This window comes from Triturus cristatus, chromosome 10 (assembly GCF_964204655.1).
Source record: "Triturus cristatus chromosome 10, aTriCri1.1, whole genome shotgun sequence".
In the NCBI taxonomy this organism is placed as follows: Eukaryota; Metazoa; Chordata; class Amphibia; order Caudata; family Salamandridae; genus Triturus; species Triturus cristatus.
The window spans coordinates 1122416576-1122428795 of NC_140593.1; the positions used below are offsets into that span (position 1 = coordinate 1122416576).

A 12220-nucleotide genomic window follows, 5' to 3' on the forward strand; every position below is an offset into this window, starting at 1 on the left:
TGTATTCCTAGAAAGGGTCAAATAACATTAACTGTACAATATCATGTTATATTCAGCTACCATGGAGTTCACAGCCATGGCATGTCGCCTGGCCCTGTATGACGTCAGTCTCGGTCGGCTGGATGGCTCCCAATGACGTTCAGATTCGGCCTGGTGCCTCGGCTCCAATGACGTCAGACTCGGCCTGCTGCCTGGCCTCCAGTGAGGGCAGGATCAGAAGCCATTGGCCTACATCTCTGTAAGGCTAGGGTTGGCATGCGGCCCCCCCACTGATCCAGTGGGTTACCAGCTAGGGATACTCACTATACACATACTCACCTGGGCCCAATACACATTCATACACAATTGCCAGTAAAATCCGCTGGGGTTAATTTAGATATACCTATAAACCGGTGGGATAAATAACATAGGTGCAGCACCCGCAACTGACCCTCCTTTACAAGGTAATACAAAAAAGTATTTTCTCACAAATTTGCATAAAAAGTTAATAAATCGACAACATATAACATTCGCTACTTTGTCCGGTTCACTAAATTCAAAGAATAGTCAGTTTTCATTTACTGTGAGTAAATGAGTAAATGAGCGGCGTCGAAGTCGAACTAGGACTCACCAAGCCTTGGCAAGCGAAACCCACGAAGAAAGGAGGACTTGCTTCTGTTGCAGACCAGGAAGGTCTGGGGTGCTTCTCTTTTGCAGAGGAGCAAGAGCCAGTCTGGAGGAGCCAAACCAGCAGCGGAAGTTCAAAGGTGTGTCGTCACAAAGGCCGCTAGCCAACGGGCAAGCAACCGGACAGACGCGGCAAGCAGGAAAATGCAGAAGGGCCCCACGCAGGACTCGTGGAGTGTGAGGGGCTGATCTTCGGTGCAGATGGTGCTTGGGGTTGGAGATTCTCAATCCCCGGTGCACAACTTCGAGGGTGCCTCAGAAGCTGCGCTGGAAGATACTCGCCACTTTTCCCAGGTAGCCGGTCCCACGTCTCTCGTCGCCTCCACGGATCTCAGCTCGGCTGTGGATGTGGATCAGGGTCGGAGAAGTCTGGAAGTCAAGGCTCTGGTCGGGCTCTGCAGTCGGTCCCTCGTAGAACTTCAGCAAAGCAAAGGGCTAAGTCTCTTGATGGTGCCTGTTTGCACAGGGTAGCCACTCCTTGGCTACAAGGGAGATTCTTCAGTCTTCTTCTTTCGTAGAATGTCGAAGGTCCAGAGTTTCTGTTCAAGATGCAGGTTCAGGATAATCAAATCTCCTGGGGCCCAGCTACCACTCTTATACTAATCTGGGGTGCTGGGTTGCCTGCTAGGTCACGCCTTATGGGTGGGACCTGGGAGGGGGGTGGTTACACCCCCTTCCCTTTGTCCAGTTTCGCGCCAGGACTTGGGCTGGAGTGCCCCAGCACCGGTTTGAACTGGACTATGCATGGGACACCTTGTGTGCCCCAGGCAGTGTCTCGTTTCTTTCAACCCTCCCTGACCCAATACACGAAGGCCTGTCTGGGGTGGTGCTCGCACCTACCAAGGCAGGAAACCTATTGTCCAAGCCTCCCGTGCCGGGATCACTCCCAGCAGCAGGAGGTCAGACTTGTGTCGTGGCAGCAGCATCCATTTTGTGATGCTGGGGCTCTGGTTAACTTTAACAGGGTAAGTAGGTTGCAACATGTCTTCTCCCTCTAGAAGGAAGGGATAATATCCTCATCTCCAGAAATGGGATGGGGGTATTATTCCAAAGTGTTAGACACCTTACACGACATGTTTTGATAAAGCCAAACCATAGTTACCATAACCGTTTAAGATTATAAGGCACTTTAAGAGTATATGGTAGGCTGTATCATAGAACAGCTATAAGGACATGGTTCCGAAAGCTGCAGACAGGCTCAGCTCATGCTAGAGCACCATCTCACATGTTACCAAGCACTCTGCCTCCAGGATTGTTAAGGCCTGCCATAGGAGTGGCTGATAGGTACACATGTGTCTATACATAAGGTAGGTATAGGACTACTACACCTAAGCAAGGGGTGATTACACGACCTGGCCCCAGCTGAGTGATCAGCCAGTTGTGTCATAATGGAAGGCCAGGCCAGGGGTGGCATAATACATGCTGCAGCCCCTGGTAGGCCTAGGGTACACCTATGCCCTGGGTACCTAAGGTACACTGTACAGGGGCCAATAAGGTGATCCTATCCAATTGGGTTATGCACCTAAAGTACATAGTATTAATTTAGAGAGAGAACAGCAGGGCTGTGGGTCTGATTAGCAGGCCCACAGCCACATCTAAGTCGAAAACCAGTAAAGCAAAAAGCAAAAAGTGGGGGTGAACATAGAAAGCAGACCCTACTCTCCTACACATGTGTCCCAGGGATATACACCTGCACATCTATATAACCACCTACAATAAATGTGCTAACACACTACAGAGAGGTGCATGTGTTCCAGGGTTATACACCTGTACATCTATATGACCCACCTACAATAAATGGGGTAACACACTACGCAGAGGTGCATGTGTCCCAGGGGTATACACCTGCACATCTATATGGCCACCTACAATAAATGTGGTAACACACAACACAAAGGTGCATGTCTTTCACAAGAATATACTTGAACATCTACATGGTCAACCTACAATAAAAGTGGATAACATACAAGACAGAAGTGCATGTGTTCCACGGGTATACGCCAGCACGTCTATATGGCCCACCTACAATAAATGTGGTAACATAAGACAGAACTGCATGGGTTCCAGGTGTATACACCTGTACATCTACATGACTGACCTACAATAAATGTAGTAACACACTACACAGAGGTGCATGTGTTCTACAGGTATACACCTGAAGATCTAGATGACCCACCCACAATAATTGTGGTAACACTACGCAGTGGAGCATGTGTATCACAGGTATACACCTGAGCATCTATATGACCCACCTATAATAAATGTGGTAACACATTACGACAGGTGCGTGTGTTCCATGGTTATACAACTGCACATCTATATGGCCGCTTACAATAAATGTGGTAACACTACACAGACCTGCTTGTGTTCCAGGGGTATACACTTGCACATCTATGTCGCCCACCTACAATAAATGTAACACACTACGCAGAGGCGTATGTGTTCCACAGGTATACCTCTGCACATCTATACGGCCCACGTACAATAAATATGGTAATACACAACACAGGGGTACAAGTTACTCAAGAAGACCTCTTAGTATGTGTGACGTTACACCAGGCAGTGGTTCGTGTATTCCTTAAGTATGTGTGTGTATGTCTAGATGGACCACCTGGAATAAAGTGTGATCCTGCTATCTCTAGTGGGTCAACCATGCCCGCAAGCCTCGGTCGAAAATGTGTGATAGTTCACTATCTATGGGGTAAATCTATTCAACAAGTAAACACATAAACAGCTATATCAAACTGGTTGTACAAGTGCGACATTAATTCAATCTACAGGTACTCGTATTTCAAAAATATACATTAGCGCATGGATAGGTACTAGGTTGTGCAAGCGCGTTATAATACTATCCAAAGATACATCTGGTCATTATGTATATAATGACCAGATGTCTCGGGTGTTATATTCCCCTCTCAGACTCTATTTCAAACGTGCACACTAGCACATCTATAGGGAATCAGTGTAGTACTATATACAGGTACGTATGTTTCACAAGTACATACTGGCACATTTCTAGGCACCAGTAACATGAGTATCCAGAGGTACACGGATTGCACAAGCAGAAATTGGCACATATTCATGGGGCACTCCCAACTGCCGTGATGTCACTTTATACGTCACCCAAAATCGGCAGATGAATTTTCACACTTCCAGGCGAGCTCAGCCAAAATTACTTTAAAATGCATCTCAGAGGAGCTGACAACATCGCACTACAGAACTCTCCCTGGAAACCGGCATCCAGAAGGATGTGGAACTCTCTAGACACGTACCTAGACTCTTACGAACCTCCATGAAAATAAGATATACCGGCGATACACAACCTGGTACCCCCTATGGTCGCACCACCGAGACAATTGTACTTAACTGGTTTCAACCAATGTCGCCTCCTCTGGGCCGCCACAAGAGGGGAGGTCTACCAACACCGGTCTGCAGGTGTGCCAACATCTCCACAGAATGTCAGATGTAATTGATAAGAAATTAAACTCTCCTTGCCTGTCTCCTACCTCCTCTTTCCCCCTTCTTTTGCCTTTTTCTGCCTGCCTTTCTTTCTTTTTCTCTAATTATCGATATGGGGGTTAGCTAAACAAACGTGACACATTGTCTCAGGACACTGATGTATAAACTGCGCCTGGGACAACCTATGCTAACCCTGTAACAGAATTGCTAAGGTATTCTTGTATAAAAAAAAAAAACATGTTGAAATTAAAAAAGAAATGCGTGTTCTATAGGTACTCCCCACCCTCTGCACTTTAGACAGACTGCGTGAGGTACGAGCGAAGTGCCAAACCCTAAAAGATGCATGTATTCAGTAGCGGTCCGTGGAGGGAGTTCGGTGGGGCAGTGAGGCGGGGCGGGGGAGGGGCAGGGTGGGGAAATGTAAACACCGGAATATGGATGAAGGGAGGTAAGTACACATTTAAATAAAGAAAACGAATTCCTTTGCGCGCACTGCATCGCAAAATGCGATGCAGCGCGCGCAGCAAAATTCGTTTTATTTATTTAAATGTGTACTTACCTCCCTTCATCCATATTCCGGTGTTTACATTTCCCCACCCTCACCGGAAACACTTGTGGTTGGGAAGGCCTGCATACAGAGGCTGCAGTCGGCGGCAGGAAGTCCACAGAGGGCAAGCCCAAGGTGGTCTTCACCTCTGGAGAGTCAGGGGAACCACACTGGCACTTTTGGCCCACTTCAGCTAAGGCTAGGAGGCTCGGTGCAGTGGTGCTTTGAGGTGTGTAGTTTTGGTGGTCCGTAGTCCTCACAGGTTTCTTGTGGTGCCTCCAGGACGCAGGGAAGCAGCTCTGCTGCTCCACTGGAGTTCTTGGTTCTTGGGTGAAGTGCTAGCAGGTCTCCCAGGCATTGGAGACACAGAAGCTGCGGGACAAGTCGTCGAATTATCGAAGTCAGCATGGTTGGCGCCAAGTCAGTTGCTGGGTCTTCTTTTCTTGCGACTCTTCACGTCTGTCTTCTTCTTTCAGGTCGACGGTGTCTGATTTTCTGGTGCCAGGGGCTCCCCTAAATATAGATGTATGGGTGTTAGGATAGTAGCCAAGGAGCATCTTACCCCTAGGGTTACTATGGCCCATATAGGACCACTTCCTGTGGGAAGCAGGATTAACCCTGTCCCAGAGATCCTGAGTTTGCCATCAAAAAGATGGCAGACTCTGAAATTTCGCCTTCACTTCAGGAAGCCCACCTCATGGGTGAAACTGGCCTGAAGGTGAACACGCCCCTCTGACTACTAACTTTCTGCTTTGTCCAGGTGCAGGCCTCGAAAACTCACTCGCAATTGAGTAAAATGTTATCAGGTCGAGCTAATTGTAGCACCCACTAGTTTGCATACCACAGAGGCAGTGGCTCTTCGAACCCTCCGGCCCTGGAATGCTAACTCACAGGTCATCCTGTGGGAGGGGGTGTAAACACCCTCTGTCTCAGCGGGCTTTGTTCCTGACCTCCTGATAGCAAATGCCCTCACTCCTGGGGCTCAGAAACCTGTCTTCGGCGGCAAGCTGGCTAAGACCAGTCAGCTAGCACAGTAGTAGTTGTTAGGTTTTCAGGGAGCACCTCTAAGGTTTCCTCTGGGTGCATGCATTAATAAATCCATCACTGGAATAAGTGTGGGCTTAGTAGTACGAGATGATGATACTAAACATCTCTATTTTAAGTGAAGCCATCGTGTAGCTGGGAAACTCGTTTACACCAGTGTCCAGTAAATGTACTTAAAATGGCTTCCCTGATTACTTGTACTGACTCATGCAGGTATGTCCACACATGTAGTATAGTGTACCCTGACTTAGGGTTGTAAGGCCTGCTGTAGGGGTGACTTGCCTATACTGCATGCAGAGTCGGTAGGCATGGCACACATGGATGTGTGCCATGCCATATTTTCACTTTTGTCTGCTCAAAGCCACTCAGCCTGCAGTGGCAGACTGCATGTGTTTGGTGAGTGCTCCCTTAGGGTGACAATACACGCTGCTGCCCTTAGGGACCCTGCAGTTTTTGGGAAAGCGATCTGACACTGGGGACCTGGTTAGCAGGAACCCAGTGCACTTCCAGTCAAAGTTACATTGAATACCTGGCAAAAAGGGGGGGTGACCCTGTCAAAAAGGGGAACTTTCCTACAGGTGGGGCTAGGTGGAGGCGGGAAAAATGTGGCAGGCAGGAGCGGCAATGAGGAGACAAACAGGGAGAAAGCAATGAAAAGGGGAAAAGTAGGGAGAAGGCACTTAAAGAACAGGGGTAAAACAAGGAGAAAGCAATGAAAATGAAGGGAAAGCAAGGAGAAGGCACTCAAAAACAGGGCAAAAAGTAGGGAGACCATGAAAACGAGGGAAAAGCAAGGAGAAGGCACTCAAAAAACTGGGAAAAGCTAGGAGAAAGCAGTGAAAATGAGGGAAAAGCTAGGAGAAGGAATTTTAAAAACAGAGTAAAAAGCAAGAGAAAGCAGTGAACACTAAGGAGAAGTAAGGAGAAGTCACCCAGAAAACTGGAAAAAACAAGAAAGCAGTGAAAACGAGGGAAAAGCAAGGAGAAGGCACAAGAAAGCATGGAAAAAGCAAGGAGAAGACAGGAGCAAGAGCGATGTGGCAGCACAGGGAGAGCTGGGCCTGGGGCCCGTTGGATGTTGCGAGGCTTATATGTGATGGATCAATGGCTTTGTAAAAAGTAACATATATTACTAAAAAGTTGGGATGGACTCCTTGTGAAAGCTATGTCTGGCACTACCAGTGTAGGGAAGGATGTAAGTTAATTTTGCAATGAATGTAGCCGATACTTGGAGTTAATAATGAATACATATGTCTATGCATTGTCTAAAAATTTCATTTGTGAGAAATGATAACTGTTATTTTTGTAAGTTTTTTTACACCTGATAGTTATAAGGTTTGTTTATAAAGCCTAACTTTGATAACAATAAATCAGATTTACCTGAGGATTTACTGTGCTCCTATCCCTTTCATTCTTTGCTTTATAAGCGCACTAAATACCCCCAAAGTCATACAGACAGAAGAATTGGACAAAACGGGCCATAATGTCTGGGCGTGGAGAAATATTAAATATGCTGACAAAATCTGCTAAATTTCCAAATTTTGCTTTCGGCAAAATTTTGAGGAATTTCACACTAGGCAATGTAGCATCATTTTCTGCCCAACAAGGCTTGTTTTACACAGAAAATACCTCACTGAGAGATATTTTTTGCTCAAACCAGTCTCCTCTGGTATCTGGCAAAAATGTTGTGCAAGATACCTGAAAACCACTTTTTGCTCTAAAAGCATCATTTTGCAATATTAGTATGGAATTTCACAAATGTTCACAAAAAGATACACAGTTTCACACATCCTGACAAACGTCCTGTCACAAATGGATTTCATAAGAATAATACAATTGGTTCATCCACTGATGCCTACTGCAATATTTGCCTTCTCGCCTTTAAACTGGCCCCTTAAGTGTATGATCGACAAGGTGGACCTTAGAGGTAAGTAAGGCCTTACCATAAAAATCCCACCTGCACCAAACCAGTTCACAACTGAGAGAATGATATCATCTCAACACAATCCACATGGGTACCTAAAAGGTAGACTAAGGGCCTGATTACGATGCAGTTAGGAAATCTTACCGATCGAATTGGTTTGGAAATGGTTTCTGACTGACATGGATCGGGAGAGTCCGACCAACCGAGTATGATGCATCCGGGTGCTTCCATATACGATTTGGTTGGACTCCCATTGACTTCTAGGGGAGCCTATGTTCCTAACCGCATCGTACTCTCGCCCTCGATCGGGAAGACACGTTCCAGATCTAATTTGGAAGGAGCAAATAGCGTTGGGAGCCCATCCTAACCGCATCATAATCAGGCCCTAGGTGGGAATGCTTTCCTAACCGCATCGTAATGGGGCCCTTAGAGTGGACCCTCATACGAGCAACCAAAACTGACTCCATAGCATCAACAGAATCCATTCAGTAGAATCACACTTGTTAAGAGAGAGATTAGGCTCAGGCTTACTAAATACTGGGACAGAGAAAGTACAAGTTTCTTAGTCTCAATGTACATAAAACAGTGTACAGCTGCAGTCCTAAGTAAATAAAGCATGATGCAAACCCAGAGTGCTTAAGAGAAGACCCAGGTACCAAGCATACAATATTCACCGCATGCAGTTCCACCAGGTCTCAACACCACACAACATATTTTCAAAGCCCTAAAGCTATGCATCCTTCTACGCCTAAGAGGTACTCAAGCAACCTGCTGTTCTTCCAGTGAAAATATCACTCTATTATGAGGAACTGAGGGATCATATGTTTTAGTTACAGTTAAAATTGAAATCTGATCTGACCCATAAGTTCTAGCTAAAGTTAGTTGTAGCTCTTCCTAGTGAACATTTTATATTTTCAAATTTTTTGTTTGTTTACAGGCACGAAGCCAAGATGTTACAATGCAAGTGAAGTGAACGCTACAGCTTGGTTCAGCAACTATTTCGGGAGCTTTATGGAGCACACTACTGCAGCAGATCTTCAGTCCTTTGCTACTAATGAGCAGGTACCCATCCTCTGTAGAAACTACATTTTGTACTTTAGGTCTCCATTCAGAGTGAATGAGTCAGCTGCTTTGCAGATTTCAACACTTCCCTCTGCCTGTTTCAATTGAGGGATGTAAAACTTTTGCCAATAAACAACGCTGGACAGAGCATTAAATACTCAGCTCCTCCAGAACAGTACACATTCCCAACCGCAGTCCATCAATGATCCTCAAGATTGTTCTGAAGTCAGGATGGTTGTTGTACGTGGCCTTTTTTATCCCCAGACCTTTTGCCTTCTTCCTCCTATTTTTTCTGACCTGTTTTTGTTGGTTTTAGGGCTCTGGGCACTTTACCACTTATGCCCACTTTACCACTGCTGACCAGTGCTAAACTGCATATGCTCTCTGTCTAAATTGTATCCGTATTCATAATTGGCATATTTGATTCACTAGTAAGTCCCTAGTAAAGTGCGCCAGGGGTGCCCAGGGCCTGTAAATCAAATGCTACAAGTGAGCCTGCAGCACTGTTTGTGCAACCCACACGAATAGCCTTGCAAACATATCTGTGTGTGCAGTTTTAATCTGCCTTTCGACCTGGCAAGCAGTAGCGGTCCGTGGAGGGAGTTCGGTGGGGCAGTGAGGCAGGGCGGGGGAGGGGCAGGGTGGGGAAATGTAAACACCGGAATATGGATGAAGGGAGGTAAGTACACATTTAAATAAATAAAACTAATTTTGTTGCGCGCGCTGCATCGCATTTTGCGATGAAGCGCGCGCAAAGGAATTCGTTTTATTTATTTAAATGTGTACTTACCTCCCTTCATCCATATTCCGGTGTTTACATTTCCCCACCCTGCCCCTCACCCGCCCCGCCTCACTGCCCCACCGAACTCCCTCCACGGACCGCTACTGCTGGCAAGTGCACCCACATGCCAGATCAATACTTACCTTTTACTACATGTCTGTCACCCCTAAGGTGGGCCCATGGCAGCCCCATGGGCAGGGTGCGGTTTATTTATAAGGTAGGACATGTACTGGTGTGCTTAATTTGTCCTAATAGTGAAATACTGCTAATTTAGTTTTTCATTATTTCAAGGACTATCCCTCCAATAGGGCGACATGGGGATTACCTTGAAATAGCTTTTAAGTGTAATTTCCCATTGGGAGTAGAAAGAGATTTGGAGTTTTAGCAAGCGGGCATTTTCTTGCTTAACCATTCTATGCCTCTGTCTGTCTGTAGAATGCACATCTGGGTTTGGTAACAGTTGGCCTCTTGTCCATTCACTCTAGACCACGGGGTCTCCAACCTTTTCTGTAATGAGAGCTACTTGTGATCAGTAAAATCGCTGTGAGCTACTGAAGGCCATGTAACTTGCGCACTGTAACCAGACCCCCCCTCGCCCATGGAGCCCACTATTAAAGTATGATGAAAATACTTTGACTAGGGGTACAATGAGAGTGCTGCCATGTGCATCAGTGAGTGCATGGTCTGTGAGGATGTATGACCATGTATGTGAATGAATTGGATATATGGCTATGGATGACTGAGAGCCTGTGTCATATGTACTTGTCACAGGAATACCTTTCTCCATATGTGGCACTGTTACATGTACAACATATAACCTTTTTTTTAAATGGGAGACATTTAAAGTGCAGCAAAATGTTCTGCAAAAATGTTTGTAATAAGGAAAAGTTTTCTGCACTTGATGGAACATTTTTCTGTACTTTAAATTTCTCTGATTTAAAAAAAAAGGGCTGTATTTTTCAGTTATAAATATAGAAGCTTGTATAGGGAGGTGTCGACAACATGGGAGTTATGCATCATTGGTGTGTTTCCTAGAAATAAAAAACACAAAGCCTCCACCAGGGTTCTTCATCTGGGCTTTATTGTGGCTAAACGATCGATTACTCGTAAGTGGAAGTCCGAGGAGTCCCCTACGACGAAAACTTGCCTCCTCTCCATGCTGAACTGGGTGTAGGCGGAAGCGGTCTCCCTGATACGCGAAGATACGCTGAGTTTGCGTAAATTTCCCATCTTCACTGAATGGAATACTATGCTATGTGCGCTGCACGGACTATTGGTGCCAGAGGCTCCCTTAGTTGACCCCCTCCCTGATGGTTAGTGAGATTGGCTCACATAGCCATAACCCGAATGGTGTGTTGATATGCTGACTGAAACCTCTGCCCACTTTACTGAACGACCTTTACTCCTGGCAGATAAATTGTGAACCCTTAGAGCAGTTGAAAAGACCTTGTTATGCCCCTAGGAGACCTTGGTTCTCCTCCCTCCCTGTGACTCTTACCTTCCTTCCCTCCTCCTTCCCCGATATGTGGGTTTTATTCTTTTGTTGGTTGGTGTTTTCATATAAACGTTTAAATCTATACACTGCTCCATGCGATATGGCGGAGTGAAGCCATACGAAATGTGATTATGTAAACTGTTACATGTTGCATAAGTGGCAGTTACTTTGCGCCATAAGGCATTCGTTCAGATTCTTGACGGTGGGAGGAAATGTTTTGTTTGACGGGATATGCTGAATGTTATTGCCTATATTATTTATGCTTACTGATGTAACCAAGCAGTTATATCGTTGCTTAACTATCTGGAATTTATGTTTACCTATTGGCTCCGTATGATGCTTTCTCTGATGATGCAGTGCTTTGTATCCATGTATACAAAACAAAATATTAAGGGGGTCATTAGTATAGCGGGCGGATCGCCACCACCCGTAAGGCGGTGGTGATCCGCCCGCTAAAAATCTCTGCCCGCTTTGAATTTCCCCCCGCCACATCACCATGGCGGGGGGGGACTCCGGCGGACGGAAAGACCGTCCGCCGGTTTTCCACCCGGTTGAAGGGTCGACCGGGCGGAAAAGCTGCTAACATGGTGGCGGTGTCTGGGAGACACCACCATCCATATTAGCATATAAGTGGGACATGCCACGGAAAGGCAGGCGGTTTTTCGCAATTGGGGGCCCGTAGTGGGCCCCCAGGGATTCTGGGGGGTGCACATGGGAGGTACCTATGGTACCCCCCTGCATTTCAATGTACAACGTGGCAGGCAGCGTGCGGTGCCTGTCACGTTGTGCATTGAAAAGCACAACCTGCCTTTGTGGCTTTGCGGCGGGTGGTGCTCTCTGCATTGCCCGCCACAATGCTGCAGATGCGCCATGCGCCCACCAGTGTGGCGGGTGCATACTAATCGAGAGTGCGGGACCGCCGCACCCTCAGCGAGTGGTCCCGTTTCTCAAGGGTATGGCGGGCGGACAAAGTACGCCCGCCATATTAATAGGGCCCTAAATCTTTAAGAAACAGATCAAATAAAAACATAAATATGGAAGCTTGTCTACCAGTCAGTGGGAGCAAGATGCCTGCTGTGTCTAAACGCAATACTTTGAAGTGGGAGAAACTGCAACGGAAGCGTTAATTTTATGTTGATATGCATTACATAAAATTCATCATTTTAATTTTCTCATATGTCAAAGTATCTTTACAAACAGTTGGCATATTACTCCCAGTGGCCTGTAGATATAGTGATATAT

The 12220-nt window shown here is 46.2% G+C and overlaps 1 protein-coding gene across 1 annotated transcript in view; it reads left to right on the forward strand.

The window, feature by feature from the left end:
* The window catches only part of LOC146796679 (uncharacterized), a 482771-nt gene that overhangs the window by 307111 nt on the left and 163440 nt on the right, over positions 1 to 12220 (forward strand). The window contains exon 98 of the mRNA XM_085631367.1: positions 8578 to 8702. Coding sequence (XP_085487493.1) covers positions 8578 to 8702 — 125 coding nt within the window. The remainder of the gene's footprint in view (positions 1 to 8577; positions 8703 to 12220) is intronic.